The sequence below is a fragment of the Ananas comosus genome, linkage group 23, assembly GCF_001540865.1.
Source record: "Ananas comosus cultivar F153 linkage group 23, ASM154086v1, whole genome shotgun sequence".
Taxonomy (NCBI): domain Eukaryota; kingdom Viridiplantae; phylum Streptophyta; class Magnoliopsida; order Poales; family Bromeliaceae; genus Ananas; species Ananas comosus.
Window position 1 is genome coordinate 2,494,164 of NC_033643.1, and position 23,931 is coordinate 2,518,094.

The 23,931-nt window shown below is 38.8% G+C and overlaps 4 protein-coding genes across 4 annotated transcripts; 2 read left to right on the forward strand and 2 right to left on the reverse strand.

Annotated features, from left to right (window-relative positions):
• Positions 492–7,237, forward strand: LOC109728445 (transcription factor TGA2.3-like). Its single transcript, XM_020258858.1, has 11 exons — positions 492–840; positions 2,215–2,315; positions 2,637–2,710; positions 3,107–3,304; positions 4,071–4,145; positions 4,226–4,285; positions 4,786–4,863; positions 4,967–5,018; positions 5,701–5,972; positions 6,108–6,356; positions 6,659–7,237. Exons 1-11 carry the CDS (start codon positions 722–724, stop codon positions 6,803–6,805), a joined length of 1,425 nt encoding a protein of 474 aa, XP_020114447.1. The 5' UTR covers positions 492–721; the 3' UTR covers positions 6,806–7,237.
• LOC109728457 (putative disease resistance protein RGA4) lies at positions 8,266–11,942 on the reverse strand. The gene has a single exon (XM_020258875.1). It carries the CDS (start codon positions 11,900–11,902, stop codon positions 8,552–8,554), a length of 3,351 nt encoding a protein of 1,116 aa, XP_020114464.1. The 5' UTR covers positions 11,903–11,942; the 3' UTR covers positions 8,266–8,551.
• Positions 14,151–18,526, reverse strand: LOC109727913 (putative disease resistance protein RGA1). Its single transcript, XM_020258126.1, has 2 exons — positions 14,607–18,526; positions 14,151–14,475 (listed from the first exon to the last, which is right to left on the reverse strand). Exon 1 carries the CDS (start codon positions 17,993–17,995, stop codon positions 14,639–14,641), a length of 3,357 nt encoding a protein of 1,118 aa, XP_020113715.1. The 5' UTR covers positions 17,996–18,526; the 3' UTR covers positions 14,151–14,475; positions 14,607–14,638.
• On the forward strand, positions 19,671–22,828 carry LOC109727914 (peptidyl-prolyl cis-trans isomerase CYP22). Its single transcript, XM_020258127.1, has 7 exons — positions 19,671–20,011; positions 20,101–20,124; positions 20,853–20,940; positions 21,425–21,517; positions 21,944–21,976; positions 22,197–22,253; positions 22,463–22,828. The coding sequence occupies exons 1-7, from the start codon at positions 19,767–19,769 to the stop codon at positions 22,571–22,573; spliced, it is 651 nt and encodes a 216-aa protein (XP_020113716.1). The 5' UTR covers positions 19,671–19,766; the 3' UTR covers positions 22,574–22,828.

Consider the following 23,931-nt stretch of genomic DNA (forward strand, 5'->3'; position numbering starts at 1 on the left):
AAAGTGAAGAGAAATTAAAACATTAAATTTCTCCTAAATTTCTCTTCTTTCTCTCACTCTAACTACTAATCAGAGTTGATGGATAGTTATCAGTAGAGATATTATTTTTTGAGAGATAGATAGCACGCTACCCGCTTTATTTATTTCATTTAGAAATAAACTTAGCTGGAAATGTGAATCAATTAAGATTTAAATTTGGGTCTCGAATACCAACCATCGAGCCCTTTTGCCATTTGCGTTGGGGACGGTCAGAGATATTATTATTAGAGAAATAAATTAATAGCAGGGGAGTAAAGAAAAAAAAAAAAAGAAAGAAAAGGACGGCTAGAGATTGGAACGGTCCAAACGCCACTCCCCTTCCGAGAGAGACTTAAAAATTATTAAATTAAAAGATTAAAAATTTAAAAAATGGTCGAAATTCGAGGCTGGTGGAGCGAGAGAGGCTTTTTTTTTTTTTTTTTTTTTTTTTTTTTTTTTTTTTTTTNGGGAGAGGGAGAGGGAGAGAGAGTAGATAGAGAGAGAGGAGAGTCAAAGTGGTCGGAGAAGGATCGGGAAGAGAGAGAGTTGTGCTATTTGATCAGTTCGTAGCTTTTGAATTGAGGAGGAGGAGGAGGAGGAGGAGGAGGAGGAAGGGATTTGGGGTTGTTTGAGAAGGATTCGGAGGTGTTTTTAGGGATTTTGTTGGTGGTGGTGACGGAGATGGTGGTCGTGGTGGTGGTGGATGGGGAGTAGGAGGGGAGGGATTGGTGCGGAAGATGTTACCGGTGCCGCGGCGGCGGCGGCGGCGGCGGCGGGGGCGATGCCGAGCTTCGTTTCGCCGTTTCTCGGGGATCATTCGACGTATGCTTTGATCGGTTTTACTTGCTCTTTTGCTTTGTTCGTTGAATTAAGTTGTTGTTTCCGTGTAAATTTTGTTTTTTTTTTTTGTGTGTGTGTGTGATTGTGATGCTATGTGGAAAATAGTTCAATTGGGAACGATTCTATCCTCAAATGTATTAAGTTGTGATTAGCTTGGAAAAAGGTGAGATTTTTTTAGGTAAGGTTCCTGGAATTAAGATTGGATGGAATGAAAAGATGGAAAAAGGCAGGTTGTAGTTGACGTGTTTGATTTTTTTTTCCTTTAAACTAAATTTGATTTGAGGAATGAAAAATCCGATGTATGTTTCAATTATTTTATTTATTTATTTATTTTTTGTTATTCTTCGTTCATCGGCTATGTTATGTGAATTTGGTTGTTATTGTGTTATAATTTCTGGTATTGTTGTACTTTTGAAAACTTTTTGTTGGATAAAGTGTGTGATGCTATGTAGTTTATTGGGTTCAATGTTTATTGATATTGCAATGTATTAAGTGGTGATGAAGTTGGAAAAGCTGATACTTTTAGTTAACTTTACTGAAATCAAGGCGTAGTGGAACCAAAAAGGGGGAAAAAGTAGGTGGTAGTGTCGACATGTTTAAATATTTTTCAATTTCAATTAAATTTGATTCGAGAAGTGAAATTTGTTTCAGCATTTTCACAAATTCGTATCTGCTTCTTTGCAATTGTTATGAGTGAAAGTATTATTCTAACGATATCGTTTTTTAAAAATTTGTTTTGTCCTATTCTTCCATTTTGATCATACTAGAAAATTGTCTGTGATGTTATTATTGCATCTTATGGGCTATCAAACTTGAAATCCTCAAGATAGAGTTCATTTTTGACATAATACACCTTGAATTGTGCTATTTTATTGAGATGGGCTTATGGTGTATTGAAATTTGATGGTTTGAATAGCTAGGCAAGGTTGAAAATTTAATTTCGTCCTGATATTATGAGTCAATTGATCAAGGTTGCATTTGAAGATAATTCTTTTTACCTAACCAAAAATTCAGATTTTGAAAACATCAATGACTTGATGGGGGAAAAAAAAGCAGATACGCTGACTTGTAAGTCGCCTTTATTTAATTTTTGATATAGACAGCAACAAATGCTTCATTTTTTTTAGAGAGTAGATTTGAACAAAGAAAACTATGAAGAGATCCAATTGTTTTATGGAGAAGATTGTAGAGCAGGATTGCAGGAACTCAATGTATTGTGACCTGATGGACGTCTATTACTGTCTTGTCAGATGTGATTTGCATAGTAGAAATGATTTTCTTGAGACTTGCATTTGTTGATTACGCTTTTCTCAATCCATTGATCTCGACGTTTAAGCTAATAATTTTACGTTACAGCACGGAAGGAAATAACATGCGCTCTTCTCGAATCCCAGACTTTGGGGCGCCTGATCAGTCCACCAGATTTCGCATAGAGGATGTTGCTGCTCTAAGAACGAGTATGTGGATCTTTTCTTTTCTTTTCTTTTCTTTCAAGGACCCTAGGTGATGATGTATGGAGTAAATTCTTTCTCTATTTTCAGCAGTTAACTTCAATTTGTAGGAACATTAATTTAATGCTACCTTGGAGCTAAATAATGCTTATTTTGTTAGATTTTGCTGTTGTGGTCCAAAATATGATTTTGTTTCTGATTATCTTGAAGTCATCTTGTTTTATTTACTGCAACAACTGATAATTATACAACAACTACCAAGAGCAGGTGATATAGAGACTTGCAGTATTGATGGTATTGCTTACATGTTATTTCGTTTTCCTTTAGGTACTTTGTTTAATCCAAAATCAGTTGCCCAACCCATTACTTCTGATTCTCTTCAATACGGTGGTTATAATAAGGTAAGTTACAGTGTGCTTCCAATATTTCAGGTTGTGTAAATGTTACACATATATCCCTCCAAACTCATCTATTTAAGGATATATTCATATAGTCCTGTAAAATCTGATTTTTCATGTGAAGTATGGTACCTCAAAATACAATTATTTTTACATGGTCATTCACACAATTCATGGAGCAAAGTTGGTTTTATAATAGAAAGAGTGGATATATTTATTTTATTTTATTTTATTTTATTTTATTTTTGTAGAAGGATATGTATGCAAATGTAAAAAGAATAATATGTTTTGAAGAATATATGTGGAAATTCAGATTTTGCAGTGCAATTTTGCAGGGGTGTAAATGCCATCTTTCTTTCTTTTTTTTTTTTGTTATGCTGATCACTTATAAAATAGCAGCTGCCTGCTTCAACGGATATTAATTCTTCATCAACTGGAGCTCCACTCCCAACATTGCCCCAACATAAGGGGCAACCATCAAATTTAGTAGTTTTAGCCAGTGGCAATGTTGAGAATTGGGGAGAATCTACGATGCCCGACACCAGCCCGAGGACAGACACATCAACAGATGGGGACACTGATGACAAGAACCAAAGAGTATTTTTCCTTCTTTAATTACCGTTTGCTATTAATGTTGGTTAAACAATTCAAGTTGCATCTTTTCATTGATGGGTCTGAGATGTACATATTCTCTGTGGTTCTCTGCATGCCTAAAATTTTGAAATATGGGTTTGACTTTTTGTAATACTTTATTTTATTATAAGAAACTTGTTCCTTCGCATTACGATTAGGAATTCTCTTTTATCTTACCCTGCTTGATCAAACTATGAAACTCTGCATTTTTTCAGTTTATCTTGAATGCACTCTTTGTGGGTGTGAGTAGTTTATTTTAGGATGTGCTACTTATGCAATTTACAAAGATCAACTAGTCATGCTACCCTATCTACTTTAGTAAATACTGTGATGTATCTGTATGTAAGATGCGCTTCATTTTTATGCCTTACAAAGTGAAGTAGTTAGTTTTTGTTTATCATTTTCTTTACTTTCTTTTTTTCTTTCTCATCATATGCCTTCTTTCTTAAGTCTTCTTGCCTATTTCTCTTTGTAAACGTTGTGGTTGATTGTGATTTAGCTTAAAATATAAATATCTGACTGGATTATCATTTAGTTGAAAACATTCTTCTATCTTTTCCCTGTTTCGGCCCTGATTTGGCTGTTCTGACCTTCTGCCGCATATGTATATGTTTCCTTTGTTGTTTTATTGTTGATCTTTTTGTTATTTTGTTTGAGATTAGTGCTTAGTAGATAGTCTTGCTGTATACAATACATTAATGCCTGATATTTAACAAGACTATTTTGCCAGTTTGAGCAAGGACAAGGTGCGACAATTGCTGCTTCTGACTCTAGTGTCAAATCAAAGGATAAGCTAGATCAAAAGGTGCTCAATCAAGTATAAATTGCCTGTAATGAGTCTTGTCTAGATTTTATGTTAAATGAGAAATATTTTTTTCTTTACAGACACTTCGTCGGCTTGCCCAAAATCGTGAAGCTGCTAGGAAAAGCCGGTTGAGAAAGAAGGTAATTTGATTTTATTTATTTCCTTGACTTACTTCAGTTCTTTGACTTTGCATCTACATAATGATGATAGGCAGCTATCGCCTTTAATATCTGTTACTTCTCACCAGTTTTTATAGCAGTGCATAATTTTCCAGGAGTATTCACGTGCAGTTTCTGCATTTTGGAGTTTCCCCATACCCTGATTCCTCTCTCTTATCCATACTCTTCATAAACATTGATTTGTTTTATCGATATCTCCGATAAAAGATTAAATATGCACGTCCTCAGTACAATACCTGGATATAGTCTTCTTGTATTTACAACTTAAGCGACAATTTTTTTCAAAGTACTGCATTACCCACAACTTAGTCTTATGGGTCTAGAACAAATATCTAGCTTCTAATACAAGCAGCTGGTTTACTGGAACTTGATTTACTTACAGGACCGTTAGAATGTGATATTTTCTAATGATCGTTTCACTAGATTGATATCACCTCGCTAAAAGTCATTTATTTTATCAGGCCTATGTCCAGCAACTAGAGAGTAGTAGGCTGAAGCTTACTCAATTGGAGCAGGAGCTTCAGAGAGCTCGCCAGCAGGTACGATAATTTGCCCAACTACTTTCTAACTTCCATATGTTCCGACAATTTCTGTTGCTAGGATTGTGCAATGGCTATCTTGACTTATAGCTTCTCTTTCCAGGGCATTTTCATTTCAAGCTCAGGGGATCAGTCCCATTCAATGAATGCAAATGGTATGTTCTTTTTGAATCTCTTTCCTCTACTTTTTTTTTAAAAAAAATTTTAGTGAGCATCTACCATAATAAGCACGATGAGAAATTCTGTAGGCCTCTTTTCACAATTTAAACAAAATTGACATCTTCCATGTATTATTTGTTATCCTTTGAACTTGTGGATATTTGTCCCAATCAGACCTGTGCCACTTCAAATGAGGTTGCAGTATAAATCCTTGAGGCCAGGGGCTGCTTCAATGCTTTCTATAGGCTAACTTCTGATATCCACTGCATTGGAGGAAAGTTTTAAGGAGCTTCGAGAAAAGAGTGAGGAAAACCGCATACTTGATACATTATTATGGAGGTTGATGAACTAATAAAATTTTCGAGGATCGTCCAGGATTTGCGAAGCTCTCTAATGTTATTGAAAGTGGAGATCAAGAAAGCAACAAATATACGGCTATTTAATGCTAGACTAGACCTTGAATTTTGACTTTCTTCGTAGTGACTTGCAGACAAAAGAAAATCAAACAGCCATGCAGCAGTGAAATTCATTGCAAGCCTAGCTTCATTAAACATCATTAAATGCAATTGAATGCTCAAAGTAGTGTTTAACTATCCATATCACCAATAGGGAGTATGATCTTTGATTTGGATGCAAATAATCTTTCTCACTGTAGACAACTATCTACCACTTTTTTAGGTGCTCTGGCATTTGACATGGAATATGCACGATGGCTGGAAGAGCAGAACAGGCAAATTAGTGAGTTGAGAGCTGCAGTGAATGCACACGCTGGTGATACTGAACTCCGTACTATCGTCGACGGTGTTATGGCACACTATGATGAGATTTTTAGGCTTAAGGGCATCGCAGCCAAAGCGGATGTTTTCCACATGCTGTCCGGGATGTGGAAAACACCCGCAGAGAGGTGCTTTCTGTGGCTGGGGGGCTTCCGATCATCTGAACTTCTAAAGGTACAAAATACCTACAGATTTAAGTTTCCATATTTCAAGTTCACAAAGTGAATATCATGATATTCATAGGGATTTCCTGCATCTAAACCTTCTTAATGTTTAGTTCATTTACATAGTGAAACTGCAATATTGTAGTTACTCACGGGTCAACTAGAACCTCTTAGCGAGCAGCAGGTCGCGGGGATATGCAACCTGCAACAGTCCTCCCAACAAGCGGAAGATGCGCTTTCCCAAGGAATGGAAGCACTGCAGCAGTCGCTGGCTGAAACACTAACATCTGGCTCCCCGGGGCCTGCAGGGCCATCAGGTAATGTAGCAAATTACATGGGCCAGATGGCGATGGCCATGGGAAAGCTTGGCACGCTCGAAAACTTCCTTCGCCAGGTAAATATGCTCCTCCTTTTCTTTCATTAGCCTACCCAGAATTGGATTGGATAGGATAATTTTTATTCATACTGTCTTCACAATGAATTGATGGAACCAGAATTTCTTACTGATGCAAAGATATGAATACTAGTGAATTCGCAGAAGGCCAGTTGATGGGTTGCTATGAACATTGTCTTTGTCCATGAACATTATAATGCCATTACGACCTAGACTGATGTCAGAAACCTAAATCAAGAATTTACGTATCTTGAACATGATAACCTGTTTTCGTAACTCTTGGCTATGTGACTGTTTGCCAGGCTGACAATCTGCGGCAGCAAACCCTGCAACAAATGCTTCGTATATTAACCACCCGCCAATCAGCACGAGCACTACTTGCCATAAGCGACTACTTCTCGCGATTGCGTGCACTAAGCTCTCTTTGGCTCGCTCGGCCAAGGGAATAAAAGCGAACCAAATTGATCCATGTGAGATTACAAGCAACAATTTATTGGGTAGAGTGCGTAGTCAAAATGTTGATTAGAGATAATCAACTGATCACTAAGATAACTGTGTATGTTCCATAGTTTCTCTGGTTCAATCTCTGTTTATGTCTCCGAATCCTGCATCATATCTCATGTGTAGTATCTTTAGATGTAGGGTAACATGTGAATGTTCATTATTTATTATGGTTAAGTTAGTGATATGCTCTCGCTATGTAATAGGTCGTTTCAGCATTGGTTGTACTATTCTTACTTTGCTTTGAACTGTGTTAATTATCCTGAGGAGAATAAGTTACAATATAAGGGGGTAAAATGAAACATGGGCAGCTATTGTTATTATAGTCTGTAGTAAAAGATAATGTGATTTTTTTGGGCAGTGTGTTTTATACTTTGTTAGACTCTGCTTTTCCGTGAAGAGAGTTATACTTTTCTTTACATTGCTTTTCCTTGAAGCGAGCTTTTAGGAAGGATAATATGTTGGATTACATTTTCCTCAAACATGTTTGATACTCTCTGTACAATTAGTCTACAAATGCTGAAAAATTTTTAGATGTATTTGTGATTAATATTTTTTTTGTTCACATAATCCTCTAAGATATTAAAATATGAAGGATTTTTTTTTATTCCAATTTTGATAACAAAGCATGATGCTCAAAGAATAGGTCGTATGGAACTTATTTTTTATCTTTTTTTTATATGTAAAAAATAATTTATTTTTTTTGAAGCTTTATAAAATTTTATGCAATATATAGGATCAAAACAATTATGTAATTAATAACTTTAATTGAAGAAAAGAGGTCTATTTAACTATTTAATAAACTTTAAGGGGTATAATTACAAAAATTGAAACTTCAGGTGCCTATTTACAGAAGAGCGAATATTCAGGGCGTTTTTGTACATTTTTTTCCTTTTATAAATTATCTAAAATGTTAAAAACATGTGCTGATGGTTATCTTTCAAATACTATCACAATTTATTAGTGCTTTTATATCTACATGGAGTAAGTTTTGTTCTTGAATGCGAGTTCCCTTCTCATTCTCTTTTGTGCGTGAGCTGCATGCGTAATGCATGCCCGAGAAGTATTTTTTTCCTCTTTTATTCTCTATTTTTGTTATTTCACATCTTAAACTTGTTTTCTCATTTTTTTGTATTTTATCCTATTTTGCCATTTGTGGAACCTCAATTAGTTTTCTGTCTTGCTCACTTTAAACTAAGGATTTAAGTGCCGTAATATGAGATCGTGCCAAAAACTTGTTGGTAAGGTATGTGCCAGTTAAAAAAAAAAAAATGTGTGACGACATATGGTGGCATAAAATATTTATTTTTTTTAGCAACTAAATATTCTAATTGCTTATTATATTTCTTTGTAATTTTTTTTTTTAAATTTTATAGAGAAAGTTACTTGCCAATATTAAAAAAAAGAGTTTTGAACTGTGCAATCAGTACAGAGGCTGTATTATGTCGATATTTTGTTGGCACGATGCGACATAATAGATACAGCCCCTACCGATAGACACTTAAATCCTTACTTTAAACTATTACATTCATATATCTCAATTCTTTGATCATCTAATACTAGTTAGAACATATATCTGTACTATCACCAAATAAGGCATGCATATATAATCTTAGTGAGCATCATTTGGCTTGGGAAATTCATAAAAGGAAGAGTACATAATTGGCTTTAACAGTAGATGGCCGCAATGAGAATCATCTTCTTCTCCTTGCTGTCATCTCTGGCAAGAATCCCTCCTCTCTGACTTGAATGTTGGGTATATGAGAAATTTTGGGCCAGTCTGCTCCTGCATTCTGTTGACAACGCGCGGTTAACATAGGACAGTCTTTGATGTACAATTCTCGCAAACTTGCAGGAAGGCCTGACACTGGCAGGTATGGTATCTGAGGACAGCTGAGGATAGATAGAGTTTTGAGTGAAGAGAGCTCACTCAAATAATCAGGCAAGTGCTGAAGGTTCTTGCAATGAGAGATCCCTAAGATTTGGAGCGCAATCGGCAATCCTTGCTCAGGAAAGAAGAGAAGGTCATTGCAATTCGCTATTTTTAGATGCGCAAGGAAGGGAAGGTTCTTCAGCTCTGGAAGTAGGGAGTTGATAAGTTTGGAGCATGATCTGATTTGGAGGTCTTCGAGACTACCGGGCAGTGTACCTCCCTTGTGTTTTGCAAGAGGAGCGAGGTTTGGGCAATTGTAGATATGAAGGCTTGCGAGCAAGGTCAGGGATCTGAAGCCTTCTTCTGGCAGAGAAACAAGCTCTTCACAATCTGTGATGGTCACATTCTTGAGAGCACTCAATTGCTGGGTTAACAGTCCTTGCTCTAAGGATTTGAGTTGTGCGCACTCGTGTATTTGTAACGATGATAGTGATGATGAACTCGAAGCATGAATAGTTGGAAGTGCGTGTATTCCTGTTTCAGATATCCAGATTCTTTCCAGTGTCGGAGGAAGCCGTGGCAACTCTCTTAGAACCGGGCAGTTTCGGACTTCGAGGTCGGTGAGGCAAGGAAAAAACTCGTCCTTTCCTTGGTAGATCCATTCTTTGAGATTCAACATGTCGTCGAGTACTAGTTCCTTCAATGATGGAAAGCCCTCAATAGCTCCATTACCCGAAAACTCTTGGCCAATTTCAGCCACAGCATCCAGCCCTCCTATGTCTAAGCACTTGAGTGAAGGTAGCTGCCCCAGGGGCGGGAGGGTTTCGCATCTTTTGCAATCCAACAGATGAATAGTATGTAGACCACATGGATTATCCAACCAGCTTGGAAACTTACAACCCGCGAAGCCCTTGATTGTTAGCTCCTTTAGTCTGGTGTGCGGTTGAAGGCTTTCGAGCACTTGCTCATCCAAATGTTCTTCTTTCAAAGTCACACTCCGATTTTCTGACCATGCAAGGTCTAGAGTAGTAAGGTACTCCTTCCCACCCAACATAGCTTCACTGCTCTCATCCTTGCCATTTACCTCCTCAAGATTCGTAATGCACAGACGTCCTCTGAGCTCCGACATTTTTTTCAGCTCGCTTATCTTGAACCCGTTGTCTCTGCGAACGACGTATTCCTCTAACTCTTGAAGATTTGTTAGTCTCCCTATTTTGGCAATGGCTGTGATCAACCTGGTACTCGCCTCAAGGTGTCGAAGGTTTACAAGCTTGGTCACACCTTTTGGTATTTCATCTAGTTCGCCGCAATGTCTCAGTTTTAATGCTTGCAAGTTGTATAGCTTGCTAATTGATGAAGGCAATTTTCTGATCCCAGTACCAGAGAGGTTCAAATACCGAAGTTGCTTCAAATTTCCTATAGAATCCGGCAGCTCGCTGATATCTCGACGGTGTAGCTCTAACACGCGTAGGTATCTCAATTTGTTGAATAAATCATTAGGGGGAGAAGCAGTCTTAGATTTGGATCCACGTAGTAATAGAAGTGTCCGTACTCCCCGAAACTCGTAAAAATCCTGGAATGAAGTCTGCTTGGAATTATCACAAGAGAATGAGAGATGCTTAACCCTTGCAGTATTGCTGCCTCTTGCAAGATCCTCTAACCTTAGGCAGTCATCGAGGGCGACGGATTGTGCTAGACCATGGATTGCATATTGCATCGTGTATTTTCCTTTGTGAAATTGGAAGAAGGACCTGCTCAGCAAATCATCGAAGTAGTTGTTCCCCACTTCCTCCATTCGTTCCTTTCCTCGAGTTTGCAGAAAGCCGAGCGCCATCCATACTTGCACCAACTTTTCTCTTTCAAACACGTAATCTTTAGGGAAGACAGAACAGAATGCAAAACATTGCTTCAAATGTGGGGGTAAGTGCTTATAGCTTAGCCTTAGAGCAGGTAAGATGTTATTCTTATCTGGCGGCAGCTCCCAGATTTCGCTCTTTAAGATGTTCGTCCAGTATTCTTCGTCCACTTTTGAGTAGAGCAGGCACCCAAGTGCTTTTGCTGCAAGTGGTAATCCTTTCAACTTCTTCACAATCTCCTTTCCTATCTCTTCCAAGTTCGGATATGCAGTAGAGTTGCCATCTACAAATGCATAATTCTTGAACAGTTTCCAGCAATCTTCATCTGATAACTCCTTTAAATGGTACGGAGGCAGTGCGCCCATCATCCTCCCGACGTTCTCATTCTGTGTTGTTACTACAATTTTGCTTCCCCTTCCACCGATGACCAACGCGTTGCAGTATGTATGCCATTTGGTGAAGTCCATATTCCACACATCATCCAGGACAAGAAGAAACCTTTTCCCTTTTACTTTGTTATAGAGATCTTCCTGAAGTAAGTTCATGTTCGTGGTCGCACAAGAAAACCCGCTCGCAGAAGCCGATTCGAGGGTCTCTTTGGTCAGTTTTATCTCATCGAAATTCTCTGAGACATGCACCCACATTCTTAGTTGAAAGTTCTCTCTTATCCTAACATCATTGTAGACAAGTTGTGTTATAGTAGTCTTCCCTAGGCCAGCCATGCCGACAATAGGAAGAACAGACAGCCCAATTTGAGTGGACTTGTTGTGTGATAGCAAGATGCTTATGATTTTCTCTTTATCTTCTTCCCTGCCGAAAACTCTCGAGTCATCTACTAATGAACTACTCTTTGTTCGCTCTGTGGTTTCTACTCGGTTCGTAGAACCGAACATCTGCAGACCGAGAACATCTCGATCCTTCGCGTGCTTATCTAACTTATCCTGAATTGCTTTTATTTGCTTCGCTATTTTGTGGTTAAATAGACCGTTTCGCAAGAAAAGACAGTAGAAGAAGCCACTTACATGCCTTTGTCCTTTCAACTTCAACCGCAGTGCTTCGGCCGTGTACTCATCAAGTAGCTCGTCAATCTCGTACGCAACTTCCTTCAGCTTCGACAGCCAACTTCTGATTGCTCTATCCTTGAACTGCTTCTCCTCTGCATCTTCAACAAGAGCTTGTATCATGGACAGAGTGGCCAAGAGGTTCCGCAAATCATCGTCGACGCCTCGAAGCAGTCTGAGCTCGTCGAGGGCAGCAGTCGACAGTTTCTCGAAAAGAACCGGCAAGAAGGCGGACAAAACTGCTGTTCCTGCCATGATCTTGATTTTTACTATCTTTTTTGGACTACAGGATAAAAGGCCAAAGGTTCAGAAATGTGAGTTCTTTCTATGACATTTCTCTCTAAAATTTCCATAGTTTGTTTGACAAGAACCTGTCCTTTTAGGCTAGTTTGTATTGAGAAGTTTCCTAATTGTTTTTTAAATAAAACGAGATAAGAGTCAAGTGTGAAAGGAACATTGATGGCCCAACTACAGCTGTGCTTTGTTGACAAGGTGACTGATTTTAAAAAAGGCAATGGAGTCAACAATTCATATGTGCATTGTCTAGTTCTAGCCTAGTATTTGCAATTATTTGTGGAGAGAAAAAGAGAACACTCTTTGAGGCATTAAATATAGGAGAAAATACAATGCAGTCTCTTTCAAAGATTTGGTTGGTCATATTTATATTGAGTTTGGAATTAAATCTGTAACTTTTGGTCCGAGTTCAAAGAATTAAAATGTTAACAAACATTGCTGCGTTTGTTCCAAGTCACAAAACTTTAAGGTGTATGTAGCTAACTGCAAATTAACATTTGAAACCATTAAACCATCAAACCAATATGACAGTACATCCAAAATATATAAATCTTTCAGAAGATAGGAATTACTGTTTCTATCTAATTATGATAAGAGTGAAAGAGAATCAAGCGAGAGAGAAAAAATCAAGCACATGAGTAATTCTATTCATTCAAGTAACATTTTACATAGCTCTTGTAGACATCTGTGTTAAAAAATAAACCACTACATCTGAGCAGTAATAATTCTGCCAATCCAACAAGATTCTCTTGAGAAGATTCTCTGGCACCTGCAGTGAATTCTGCTTATAAGGGACTTCACTAGATACTTATTAGGATTCTTGTGTTGGCTTAAATGGACTAACATCCTGCCCTGTGGTGGGAGGCCATGTGGGCCGAGTCATGTTCGAAACGGCGTGAGATTGGGTTGGGCCGAGTCATGTCGAGATCCGTGGGCGCTATATCTGTACGCTTTAAGTGAATTAGTTGCGTATTTCTAACAGCTCGAGTTTTAGGGATTAATGGTTAACGCCAACGATCCGACAAGTGTTATTACAGACAGAGGTCACGGGTTCGATTCCCGCATGCTGCAAATGTGTGCAGGTGCTGGAGGGGGGATTATTGGCTTAAATGGACCAGCATCCTGCCCTATGACGGGAGGCCATGTGGGCCGAGTCATGTTCGAAACGGCGTGAGATTGGGTTGGGCCGAGTCATGTCGAGATCCGTGGGCGCTATATCTGTACGCTTTAAGTGAATTAGTTGCGTATTTCTAACAGCTCGAGTTTTAGGGATTAATGGTTAACGCCAACGATCCGACAAGTGTTATTACAGACAGAGGTCACGGGTTCGATTCCCGCATGCTGCAAATGTGTGCAGGTGCTGGAGGGGGGATTATTGGCTTAAATGGACCAGCATCCTGCCCTATGACGGGAGGCCATGTGGGCCGAGTCATGTTCGAAATGGCATGAGGCTGGGTTGGGCTGAGTTATGTTCAAAGTGGCGTGAGGCCAGGTGGGCCGAGTCACAATCGAGACCCGTGGGCGCTATATCTGTACGCTTTAAGTGAATTGATTGCGTATTTCTAATTTGAATTAATGGTTAGTGCCAACGATCCGATATCTTGAACTTCTCTTAAATTAACTGCTATTTCTTTTCTAGTTCCAATATTACCTCCATGTTGCAAAATACAAGCTTGCCTCATTGATTCAACATATAATTAAAAAGAAAAAAAATGTTAATGGTTAGCAGTGCACCAAAGGTGTAAACAGATAAAAATCAGCCATACAGGAAGAAAATTTAAAAGAAGTAACAGAAAATAGATTGACAGCAACACTACAACATAAGCTTCTCTTTAAATATCAATACTTAAAATTGGGGCCTAGCAAAAGTGACAAGTCAAAAAAAAAAAAAAAAAACAACTTCAAATAAAGTTTACCAAATAGTTCAGTTTGTCGGATGCTTCAACTTTTGAATATTCGAGACAAAGGAAAATTTGGAGAAAGATCATTGAGAGCACAAGGGAAAATAAGCTTGTTCAATCATACATCTTAGTGAATGTAAATTTCTTAAAATATTCTTAGGTGGAAAAAGGAATAAAATGTAAACAAGTGGATTTTGCTCAATCTAATTTCAAAACTAAATTCCCAAGCATTATAGATAGAAAGTATTGAAGTAGGCTTTGGTAAAGTATCCTGCAATAGTTCAGCATCTGCAAACTCCGCTACTCACTGGATGCCAACAATGATGAGTACTTGAACATCATGTAAAAGCAATAGCATAATATAAGTACATTGTTTGCATTCCGAGCTGTTACGCGAATGAACCGCTTTACAGTAATTCTTATACATATATACTGCAATTAAAAGAATATACATCACAAGCAAGCTATCGTTTATACTGTCTAGTAAGTTTATCTGTCTGAAGACAAGGCTAATTCGAAGCTCGAACGGATGCCAATTTGAAGAAACAATAGCACTAATTCCAGGTCAAGACGCATTTTTGAACATGCCAATCACAACATCAGCTGGATTCAACATTAACTGATCCGACCCACCTACGTAAAGTTTGGAAAAACAATTAAAGATGGGTAAATAAATACATAAATAGAGAGAGAGAGAGAGAGAGAGAGAGAGAGAGAGAGTGTACAGTCCTAAGTAGCAGTAGGAGGACAGTCGGCGTACAAACCGTTTAAATAGGCATGATGATAGTGTAGAAGGTCATCTTCTTCTGTATATACTCCTCTCTGGCACAATGCCCTCCTCATCGACATCAATATTGGGGATATGAGCAATTTTGGGCCAGTCTGCTCCTATATTTACCTGGCAGCGATCTGTCAACAGAGGGCAGTCTTTGATGTATAATTCTTGCAACCTTTCGGGAAGGCCCTCAGTTGGCAAGCATGGTACCTGAGGACAGTTAAAGATAGTAAACGTTTTAAGAGAAGAGAGTTCTTTCAGACGAGCAGGTATGTTTTGGAGGTTCTTGCAATTAGATATCGATAGGAATTCGATCGTAGCCGACAGGCCTTCCTCTGGAAACTGGTAAAGGTCGTCGCAATCAGCTATAGTGAGGTTCGCAATAGAGGAGAGGTCATGGAGCTCTAGAAGTATAGAGTTAATTAGCTTGGAGCATGATCTGATCTGGAGTTCTTTGAGCAAGCAAGGCAACAAACTTCCTGTCTTTTCAAACTGTTTGAGCCTCGGGCAGTTGTAAATATGAAGTCTTCTGAGCGAGGCGAGAGTTCCAAACCCTTCTACGGGAAGACATGCAAGTTTTTCACAATTCCCAATTGTCAAATTCTTGATAACTCTCAATTGTTGCATTAATAGTCCTCCCTCCAAGGACTCAAGATTCGGGCAGAAATCAATGTACAAGGACGATAGAGATGATGAGGGCAACGAGTCTGAAACACGAACATTTGGAAGAACATGAAGTCCTGCTTCAGATATTCTGAGCCTTTTCAACGTCAGAGGAAGATGCGGCAACTCTCTTAGCGCCAGGCAGTTTTGCACTTCAAGGTCAGTGAGGCGAGGGAAAAACTCGCCTTCATCTTCACATATCCATTCTCTGAGATTGGGCATGTCAGCAAGTACTAATTCTTTCAATGACGGGAACCCCTTGACACCTCCATCACCCGAAAACTCTCGACCAATTCGAGCCACAGCATGCAACCCTCCTATTTCCAAGTTTTTGAGTAAAGGTAGTTGTCCGAGAGGTGGGAAGGATTCGCATCTTTCACAATCAAATAAGTTGATTGTATGAAGATAGCGTAGAGTAACCAACCACGTTGGAAACTTCGCACCTGCAAAGCCCTTGATTTTCAGCTCCTTAAGTCCATTGTGAGGTTGCAGGACTTCGAGCACATGATCATGTAGATGTTCTGCGTCTGTCCTACTATGCGTTTCATCTGACCACACAAGGTCTAGGCCGGTAAGGTACTCCTTTCCGCTTAACATCGCATCAGTCGCCTCGTCCTTGCAGCTTACATGCTCAAGATTTCTGATACAAAGATGCCCTCCGAGATCCGACATATTCTTTAGCTCGCTTATCTTGTATCCTTTATCCTTGCGAATGACAAATTCCTCCAGCTGTTGGAGACATGTTAAGCTCCCTATATTGGTTATCGGAGTGACCAACCTTGTGTGCGCTTCTAGATGTCGCAGGTTAACGAGCCTGGTCACGCCATTCTCTATCTCATCTAGTAATTCACAGTTTCTTAGCTTCAGTGTTTGCAAGTTGTACAGTTTGCTAATTGACGCGGGCAGCTTTCTGATTCCTGTCCCAGATAGATCTAAAAATCGAAGATGTTTCAAGTTCCCAATAGAATCTGGCAGCTCACTAATATCTCGACGGTGCAGCGTCAGCACGCGTAGGTATTTCAGTTTATAGAGCAGATCATTAGGGAGAGGACTGGTGGGAGATTTGTATCCATGTAGTAATAAAAGCGTTCGTATTCCCCGAAACTCATAGAAAGATTCAAATGAAGTATGCTTGGAATTGTCACAAGAGAATGAGAGATGTTTAACCCTTGCAATATTGTTGTTTCTCACAAGATCCTCTAACCTAAGACAATCATCAAGGGAGAAGGACTGCGCTAGACCGTGGATTGCGTAATTCATCACATATTTCCCTTTGTGAAATTGGAAGAAGGATCTACTTACCAAATCGTCGAAGTAGCTGTTCCCGACGTCCTCCATCCGTTCCTTTCCTCGAGTCTGAATGAAGCCGAGCGCCATCCAAATTTGCACCAAACTCTCCTTCCGATATTCATGATCTTTATGAAAGACGGAACAAAATGCAAAGCACTGCTTTAGATGTGGGGGTAAGTGCTTGTAACTCAGTCTTAGAGCTGGTAAGATGTTATTTTTATCTGGTGGTAGGTCCCAAATCTGGCTCTTTAAGATGTTCATCCAATGTTCTTCATCCACTTTCGAGTATAGCAGGCACCCGACTGCTTTGGCGGCAAGCGGTAGCCCCTTCAACTTTTTCACAATCTCCTTTCCTATCTCTTCCAACTTCGGATATGCTGTAGAGTCACCACATACAAATGCATGATTCCTGAACAATTTCCAGCAGTCGTCGTCTGATAACTCCGTCAGATGGTACGGCGGCATTGCCTCCATCATTCTCCCGACGTTCTCGTTCTGGGTTGTCACGATAATCCTACTTCCTTTTCCACCGGCGACCAAGGCGTTGTAAAAAGTTCGCCATTTGTTAGGATCCTCATTCCACACATCATCCAGGACGAGCAGAAACCCTTTACCCTTTACTTTGGTACAAAGATCTTCTTGCAGTAAGTTCAGGTTTGTGGTCGAAGAAGAAAACCCGCTTGCAGAAGCCGATTCGAGCGTCTCTCTAGTTAGCTTTATCTCGTCGAAAGTCTCAGCCACATGCACCCACATTCTCAGCGAGAAACGCCTTTTTATCCGATCATCGTTGTACACAAGTTGAGTCAGAGTGGTCTTTCCTAACCCCCCCATGCCGACAATTGGGAGAATCGAAAGGCCGGTAGACGCGGACTTATTTGGCTTCAACAAGATTCTTACGATCTTCTCCCTGTCTTCTTCCCTGCCGAAAACTCTCGAATCGTCCACTAACGAACTGCTCTTTGTACGCTCCGTGATTTCCAGCTGGCTCGTCCTGCAAAACATTTGCAGGCCAACTATGTCGCGCTCCTTCACGAGCCTACCTAACTTCTCCTGAACTTTTCTTATTCGTCTGGCTATCTTGTAGTCGAATAAACGATTGTGCAGGCAAAGACAGCGCAAGTAGCTTCTCTCCTGCCTTTGTTGCTGCAACTTCAGTCGCAGGTCTTCGGTCACATACTCGTCCAGAAGCTCGTCCATCTCATAGGCAACATCCTTAAGCCGCGAGAGCCAGCAACTCACCACTTTGTCTTTAAATTGCTTCTCCTCCGCGTCTTCGACTGTCGCTCGTATCGTCGACAGGGTGTCCGACACGTCCTTCAGCTGCCCGCCGACGCCTCGAAGCAGCCTGAGCTCGTCGAGAACCACGGTCGACAGCTTCTCGAAAAGAACCTGCAGGAATGCGGACAAGACCGTGGCTGCGGCCATGATCGATCAATCGATCAATCCGGTATCAGTCTGCCAAGCACGAGGCGAAGAACTCAAACAAGAGTACTGGAAAGGATAGGATTGGAAGCTCCATCCTGTGGCATCTCTACTTGGTTACTAGCTGCTGCTGCTGCTGCAGCATGTTACAGACAAAACCATAAAAGATCAAAAGAGAAGGAAAAGAAAAACAAAAACAAAAACAAAAAAGACTTGTCCTGTTCAGTCAAGATGCTTTGCATTAAAAATATATATATATATCATTTATTGAATTGCTTGGTAGTTTCCATGCATGTGCTGTGTGGAGAGTCATGGTGATGGTCCCAGTCAGCTGTGGAAAAAGAAGGATCTATTTGTCGGCTGGGGATCTACCTTCACTTGTTAAAAACAAGTCCTTAGAGAGGTCCATTTTTATTGTATGATAGTAATAGTAATTCTCCATAACCAATGCTGCTACAAACAATTTGTAAAGAGGAAAGGCAAATAGTGCAAAATCATCCCAACTGATTCTTCCAAAGGGTCTAAATCACATCGACGACTACTAAATTGTCGGACCGTTAGCTCTAACCATTAATTTCAAAAGTTCGAGCCGTTAGAAATACACAATAAATTTACTTAAAGTGTACAGATACAGAGCATCATGGATTTCGATTGTGACTCGGCCCAACCCAACCTCATGCCACTTACACAATTTCGTACGTGACTCGCCTAACCTGGCTTACCGTCACAGGACAGGATGTTAGCCTTTTTTAAGTCAACAACCCCTTTTCCAGCACCTGTACAAAATGTGAAAATCGGACTCATGACGTCTGACTCTATACCAGTTATCAGATCGTTGACGCTAATCATTAGTCTAAAAAACTCAAGCGGTTAGAAATACGCAACCACAACAAACAATTAGGAAAATTAATCTGAGCTAAGGAACACAAGATCTTTCTTAATTTGTGGCAAAAAAATTATAGTTGGTGGGTATTAAGTATCAGTAAGAATTAAAAAAAAGGAAAATAAGGCATGCAAATAGTTTATGTGGTTGAGAATTGATCTACGTAAATGAAAGACGAAAACAAAAATTATATTTATGTTTTTTGTTTTTTTATAAAATATTAGCCAATAGACGCGCAAAATTCGCGTTGCATAATTTGAGGCGAATTTGATGAGATTTCATTTATAGTTAATATACGTTATGAAAAATCGCAAATTATTTCTCTTTGAATTCATTATAATATCTTTTTTACTATATAAATGTGTATAATTTTTTTAAAAAATAAACACATTAAAATAAAATTTTGTGTTTTTATTAAATAATAAAATAAAATAGGATTTAATTGGACTACGATTTAACAAAATTTTAATTTAGAAATTTCTGAACGAATTTAGGTAAAATGGTTGTCTGTTTACAAAAAAAAGTAGATAGGGGCTTTTTAAATAATCTTTCAAAAATTTTAATTAATCAAATAATTCTTCCAAAATTTTATTTAGTCAACTTACTCTCTTCCTGTTGTTCTTTCACACAGATGCTTAGTTGGATAAAATAAAGTTATTTGAACAAATAAAATTTTAATAGGAGCATTTAATAAATTGTAAAATTTTCAAGGGTTTATTTAAAAGAATTCCTAGATCGGGGGTGTATTTTAAATCAGTTGACTTTTAGGGGTTTCGCTGTACATTTTTACGTACTTTTGCCATCAAAACCCTAGAATCGTCGTTACGGGAGAGCTTTGGCGCTCAACACGCACTCACAAAAGCCCCGAAAACCCTCGCTCTCGTCTCCCCCATGGCCTCCGCCGCGGGAACCAACAATAGCGGCGGCGCCGGCGGCGGCGCCGCCACCGCCGCGGCGGTTCCCGCTCCGCCGCTGCCGCCGCCTCCTCCTGCGGTGGCGGTGGAGTGGCACCAGCGGCCGCCGAACCCTAAGAACCCGATCGTCTTCTTCGACGTCACCATCGGCACCATCCCCGCCGGGCGCATCAAGATGGAGCTCTTCGCCGATTTCGCCCCCAAGACCGCCGAGAACTTCAGGTATCGGATCGCTACTCTCGCCCTCTTCCTGCTCTGTATCGAGGGAAATGGGAAACACTAACCCTAGTTTTGTTTCCTTTGTATTGTAGGCAGTTTTGTACGGGCGAGTACAGGTACGGGGAATTGGATCCTCTTTGCTATGAAAACTCTACCTTTTTTTTTTTTAATATAGGTTTTTTGTTTGATAAATTTTAAGTATTGATTGCAAATGTTTACTACTACTGCTCCTTTTTGATATTTGGATGTTAGGGTTAGATACTAGGATTCTTAACAAAGATGGAAGAGATGAAATTGGTGAATTGCTTAAGTTGGAGAGATTTAGAGTGAAAGGCCTTTTAACTCTTTGAGTTCTTTGGACTGAAAAATGAGGATTATTTTGTTCTGTGTATGATGCTGCAGTTATAGTTCCTTGGTTTGGCTATTTGGTGGAGATTATTAGTTATTACATCCCAAACAAAGTTTTAACTCATGCATATGGTATTAGGGAATGATCTCAAAATGTATCTTGTGAAAGGTATTAGTTAAATATCTTTCCCAGATCAGATCCTGTTGATCTGTGAAAGTGGAGACATAAGTAAGCATGTGGAACAGATGGCTAGAAGTTTAACTATCTACATGTTGTATTTGGTCCATTGGTATCGGCAGTTAAGCCAATATCAGCGTTAGAAATGAATTAATTGAAATTTGGGCCAAATTGTCGACAGCCAAATTGTCGACGGCTTATAAATTTTATGGACATTGAAGAATAAAAGAAATGTAATATCTCGTATTTTCCTAAAAGCAGATGTATTGTAGTTTTGTGAAATGCTCTTCTTAAAAGAACATGATACGTGATTTGCAGAAAGGGTGGAGTACCAATTGGTTATAAGGGATGTCAGTTTCATCGAGTTATAAAAGATTTCATGATTCAAGCGGGTGATTTCCTAAAGGTTTGTTTATCATCTTTTTTACATTTGGAAAAATTTTGTGCTTTTAACATACCTAATCCTGAAGCTTTAGGGTGATTGTGTATATCATCATACGGTTCATCAAATTCTCTTCTTTGACAATGTATATACCATTTATTAAGGTTCTGCTGTTATTGTTTTAACTTCATAGTGCAACATATGTATGATTCCTGCATTATCGTGCATGAATTGCTAATGCATGATGATTCTAAGTTTCTTTTTAGTACTTGTTCAATTTTATAATAAGCTCAAACACACACCATATAAGATACTTGGTAGGCATTCGCTTCAATCTTTTTTTATAATCAATCTAAGGAACTGCCATCTACCATAGTTCGGAAACAGGTTTTCTATCTTGGATTCAATGTTGCAGGAATTTGCATCTGAAAACAAGGAACTGACAAGTATGCCTTCAGATGGTAGATACCAGCTACATTGCTTTAATTGTTGGATTTTCACTTTTCAGGGCGATGGCAGTGGCTGTGTAAGTATCTATGGCAGTAAGTTTGAGGATGAGAACTTCATTGCAAAGCATACTGGACCTGGTCTACTTTCTATGGTATGTGAAAACCATTGTTAAACAGTGTTCAATTTGATGCTTCCCATCCTTTTTGGATCTCTATATCTTTTCTAAGTCCCACTTCTCTCCCATCTATTTACATTTCATTTCATTATAGAAACATAAAGATAGTTTCCAGTCCCATTTTTATGGGATGTGGAAGAAAGAAGATGGAATTCAATCCACAGCTTATTGCCTTGAAAACATCAGTTCTTGCTACATCGGAATTGTGTATTGATTGCAAAAAAAAAAAAAAAGTGGAAGGGAAACAGTGCATGTGCAGACATGATATGTTACTCTAGGACGACAATCGTAGCCTTTACTCTTTATTCTATTGACTGCTCCAGTTATTTACCGTCTTAACACTTTTCATGTTTTTTTTTTTAATGTACTCTTTAATTCTAATGTTTTATTTCTTATTGGCAGGCAAATAGTGGGCCAAACTCTAATGGATGTCAGGTATACTATTAGCTGATTATAATTCTAGTAAATGTTGCAATTGGGTGTCTGTAGGACAACAATGTCTTTTCAGTGTTGCTAATTCAATCTGTTCGGGCTTTAAGCTGGTAAAACAACAACATTGTTGAAGAATTAGTTTTGTCCTAATTTTATTATCATGTGTTCATATCTTTACTCTTTCCTTTATGTAATTTGTTTCTCCTTTCATCGTTTTCTGCAGTTTTTTGTAACATGTGCAAAGTGCGAGTGGCTAGATAATAAGCATGTGGTCTTTGGGGTAAGTTTGCTTTTTTAGATTTTTAGTGATAGCCAAGACTACTTTCTATTTTTGTGAAATTTTATGATCTATGTAGATTTTGAATGTTCTCATTACGGTTATTACTTTTAAATTATATCTTAATGAGTTGATATCACTTCTCGTTAAACATGTCTTACTATATCAATGTTTTTGCATTTTAATGGCTATGTGATCAAAATTTACTGTAGAGGGTTTTGGGGGAAGGACTTCTTGTTGTCAGAAAGATTGAGAATGTGGCGACTGGACCCAACAATCGGCCGAAACTTGCTTGTGTAATAGCTGAATGTGGCGAGATGTAGAACGCGGCATGTGTAAAACCATCGCTTTTCGTTATTTGGTTTCACTGAGTTACATTTATTGACTGATTTATCACTTGTACAACTTAACAGTAGAACTGTAGATGATAACATTCCGACGGTGAAGCTGAGTTGAAAGTTATCTTTCACCGAGACAAGTAATGATAGACTGCATGACCCTATATTTTTGTATTAGGGATTTTGGTCGATCTGTGACTTCATTTTTAAGAGATCCAAATTGGATTTTCATCTGCTGTACGCCGTCCGTCTTTCTGCTTTTATGCATTACTCACCCTCTACCTGTTAGAGGCTGCTGCGAAAGTAAACCAGACTTTTGGGATTTGTGTGTGTGGATGAGTGATCTGAAAACATCATTTGGGATTTGTGTGTGTGGATGAGTGATCTGAAAACATCATTACGGAATCCAAAGTGAAAATCCATCCCATTAACTTTGGGAAGGTGAAATACTTGGAGGTTTTTCTTATGCATCAAATTGCTGCAAAAATAATACAACACAAAGTACCATCACTTTCAAACATATGAAAATGGGCTTCCAATTCATAGATGATAAGAATCTTTTCTTCATCAAAATCATTATGAAGAAGAGGTTTTAGAAATATGACAACCCAAAGGATAAATCTTAGCAAAATGCCAAAATCTTATATAGGACAATGCATCAACCCATTTGCTGATGCGATCGATGCAAAAGCACAAGACCACCAACTCAAACTGATTTCTCCCTCATAATACGTTAGCTGGTCAGTTTTTTTTGACTTTTTCTGTATATAAAGTGTTAAATCGTTAACAAGAGGTTATTAATCCCCTAGTTCTTACTTTTGAGTTCAACGAAATAACACTTTTTGTAGGAATAACCCTATGCAAGATACCTTAATTTTAAACAAAATCATAGCTTCCTTGTTCCTTGTTGACATCTGGCAAAAAAGAGCTTTGATCAGAGTAATATCCGGCTATTTCAGAATCAGAAAAAAAAAATAATCCAAGTATTCATCATGTATAATAATTTGGGCACTCTGAAGTTCTTCATGGCCTAATAAAACTATGCTGTTAGGAACAACTGAGATCACCATAACACAATAATAGTTTTTTGGTTCAACTATGGAATAACCAACAACGAAAGCATGAAAGAATGAAGGATCATGAAATCCTCTGGCTTGCGAAAGCAAGGATCAAAGCAACGCAAAGATCCAATAAGGCTACATAATCCACCAGTAATAGAAATCGTGATCATCAAAAGACGGGGGAAAACAAGTAGTGAAAACCGCTGCAAGCTACATATCCAGGTGGATAAATATCATGTTATTAAAGAGTCGACGGAAGGGAGGAGCATTATTGCAGCCTTA